This window comes from Empidonax traillii, unplaced genomic scaffold, assembly GCF_003031625.1.
Source record: "Empidonax traillii isolate 1590-97213 ecotype Southwest subspecies unplaced genomic scaffold, ASM303162v1 scaffold1187:size237367, whole genome shotgun sequence".
Taxonomy (NCBI): Eukaryota; Metazoa; Chordata; class Aves; order Passeriformes; family Tyrannidae; genus Empidonax; species Empidonax traillii.
The window spans coordinates 114,457-116,905 of NW_020956380.1; the positions used below are offsets into that span (position 1 = coordinate 114,457).

The 2,449-nt window shown below is 47.7% G+C and overlaps 1 protein-coding gene across 1 annotated transcript in view; it reads left to right on the forward strand.

Moving 5' to 3' along the window:
• Positions 1-390: 390 nt before the first annotated feature.
• Positions 391-2,449, forward strand: part of SGO1 (shugoshin 1) — a 5,687-nt gene continuing 3,628 nt past the window's right edge. The window contains exons 1-6 of the mRNA XM_027905647.1: positions 391-449; positions 793-935; positions 1,018-1,214; positions 1,545-1,649; positions 2,095-2,150; positions 2,312-2,430. Of these exons, the coding sequence (XP_027761448.1) occupies positions 800-935; positions 1,018-1,214; positions 1,545-1,649; positions 2,095-2,150; positions 2,312-2,430 (613 nt within the window). The 5' untranslated portion in view covers positions 391-449; positions 793-799. The remainder of the gene's footprint in view (positions 450-792; positions 936-1,017; positions 1,215-1,544; positions 1,650-2,094; positions 2,151-2,311; positions 2,431-2,449) is intronic.

The following is a 2,449-nucleotide window of genomic DNA, read 5'->3' on the forward strand; positions in this document are numbered from 1 at the left end:
AACAACAAACAGCTGCCAGAAACAAAACATCCAAGATTCGCGATTTTTATCCCCCCGGTCTTGCCGTTCAGTGAACGGCCCTTTAAGCTGCCGCTGGTGCTTTAATCGTACGGCGGTTCCTCAGGCGTCGCTGGGAACGGCCGGGGCACTGAGGGGACGCGCACGCGCGGCGCGTGCGCTGTGACGCGGCGCTGGGGACGCGCCAATGGGAGGCGGCGGCGGCGAGGTTTGAACGGCGCGCGGGGGCGTCCGGGCGCGCGGGGTTGGCGGTGCCGCTGCGGGGACCCCCGGGCCGAACCCACCGCCCACCCTCCGGGGGGCCGAGCCGAGCCGAGCCGAGCGGGGACACCGAGAGCGGGGTGCGGCCGCGGGGCCTTGTGCTCGCCCTGCCGCCCCCGACCGGGGCTCGGGCGGTCGGTGCGCGGAGCAGTACCCGCCTCCCCGAGCAGGTACGGCTCGGGGGGTGTCGGGACGCTCTGCCCGCGGGTTTAAGGGGAGCGGGGGGCTGGGAGAAATCCCCGTGGCCCGGGGTTCCTCGCGATGCCGGTGTTTAAAAGCCCTGGGCGCGGGCACAGAGCGTTTTGCAGTTCGGACAATGCAGAAGTCGCGGTGAAAATGGGCCCAGCTGCGGGTCTTTCCCTAGTTGCGTGTCTCTGCTCTGTGTGGGTGTGTACATGAGTGTACATCCGCTTAAAACTGCTGCAAGCTTTACTCGTGTGTCTCCGTCCCTTTCCTTTCTGCGTTGCGTGCCACCCCAGCTCCATGGGTTCTTCACCCTTTCTGTTTTTAAAGGTAGAAGATGACAGAATACTCGAGGAAGTCCTTCAAAGACAGCCTGAGAGACATAAAACAGCGTATGAAAGAGAAAAGAAATCAGAAATGGGCAAAGCTGGGTAAAACTACCCAGTTCTCCACCGTAAAGGCCAAAAGAGCAAGTAAGATGCTTAAATATCTTAATATTTGTAATTTATTTGTTTTCTTTTAAAGCCAGTTAAAAAGCTCACTATTCTATTGCAGCCAACAGCTCCTCCAAAATGAAGATCATTCAAGCAAACAACAGAGATCTAGCTCTGTCTTTGCAAGAAGAAAAGCTCAAACTGAGGGAAGCTGAAGCTACCATTCTTCAGTTAAGGAAAGATTATCACAATTTGAAGGCTCAGATGGCTGACTTGCAGAGAAATCACAGGTTCCAGCAAGAACAAGGACTTGTGGAGGTATTTGAGTTGAAGTTAAGCACCAGAATCTGAACCAATCCACTGACAGATATATGACTCAGTATATGCAATAAGTTTTTTTAAATTTTTTTAATGGTGTGCTGGTTTGGACACCATGACACCTGGTAATTAACTTTTTTTTTTTTTTTTTGCTACTCTTTCTTATTTACTTAAAATCTATCTTATGTGAAAGTTATGGAGTTTTTTATCACATGTGAAGGCACCTGACAAAAAGTTTCTTCTTTTAGTTGTCTTGTAATGCCAGTAAGAGGTTTGTAGTTGATACTAGAGAATGACAGTAACACTTACTGTCTTTCTTTTGTCCACTAGAATCAACTGTCAGCCTTGAATGAGATAATTTCCAAAGTCTCACAGAATTTACTGGACTCAATTGATCTCCTTGGCCCAGCAAAGAATTTGTGTTCCATAGACATAGTAAGTACCTTTTCCTCTTGAGGTGCAGGGCTTCTGTTCATTATTCCACTCATTCCTTCTACCATAGATGCACATAGTTTTGAGATTCAAGCCTTAGTTTAGAGGAAGGACTAGTCCTACAATTCCCAGTATGTCACAGGGTGCACACTTTGGGGGTGTGGCATTACACTGTGGGATTGAGGCTCTGCTAGGAGGTGGTTGGGGCACCCTGATTTTCTGGGGTTTTGTGTCCACTCTCTGTAGGATTGGGCTGGTGACGTGTGTGCTGATCTGCAGAAGCTCAGTAGGTGAGATCCCACAGCACTTGGTGTTAACCAGCCAGAAAAAAAAAGATCCAAGGGCCTCTTTGGTCCTTCCTTGGGTAACTTGGTTGTTGTCTAAAACTTGTAAATGGTGCAAGCTTGTTTTAGTTATTTAGTCACAGTAAGATTTATTTTGTTGACAGAATCAAAGAGTGCTTTGTTCAGGTCCTGGAAACAGTTGCAGCATCACAGATTCAAGGTAAGTATCTTTTATCAATGCTATATTTATGTTTGAAAACTCTGTTACAGTAAGTTTAATTTTCTGACTGGAAAAAGGGAAGAAACCCAATGTAATTATATTGCTCCTTGTCATAAAGTATATTGCTGTTCAGTAAATACTGCATTTGGTATTTTCTCTAGAGGGCCTCTGCAGTGTGCTCAGGGAGATGATCCTATACTTCCAAGTAGGACAGAAGACTGGAGTGGTAGAAATTCTTGGTCAAATATGTGTGTGGAATCTGAAATAATTCCAAACAAAGGTAACTAAATCAAAGTATC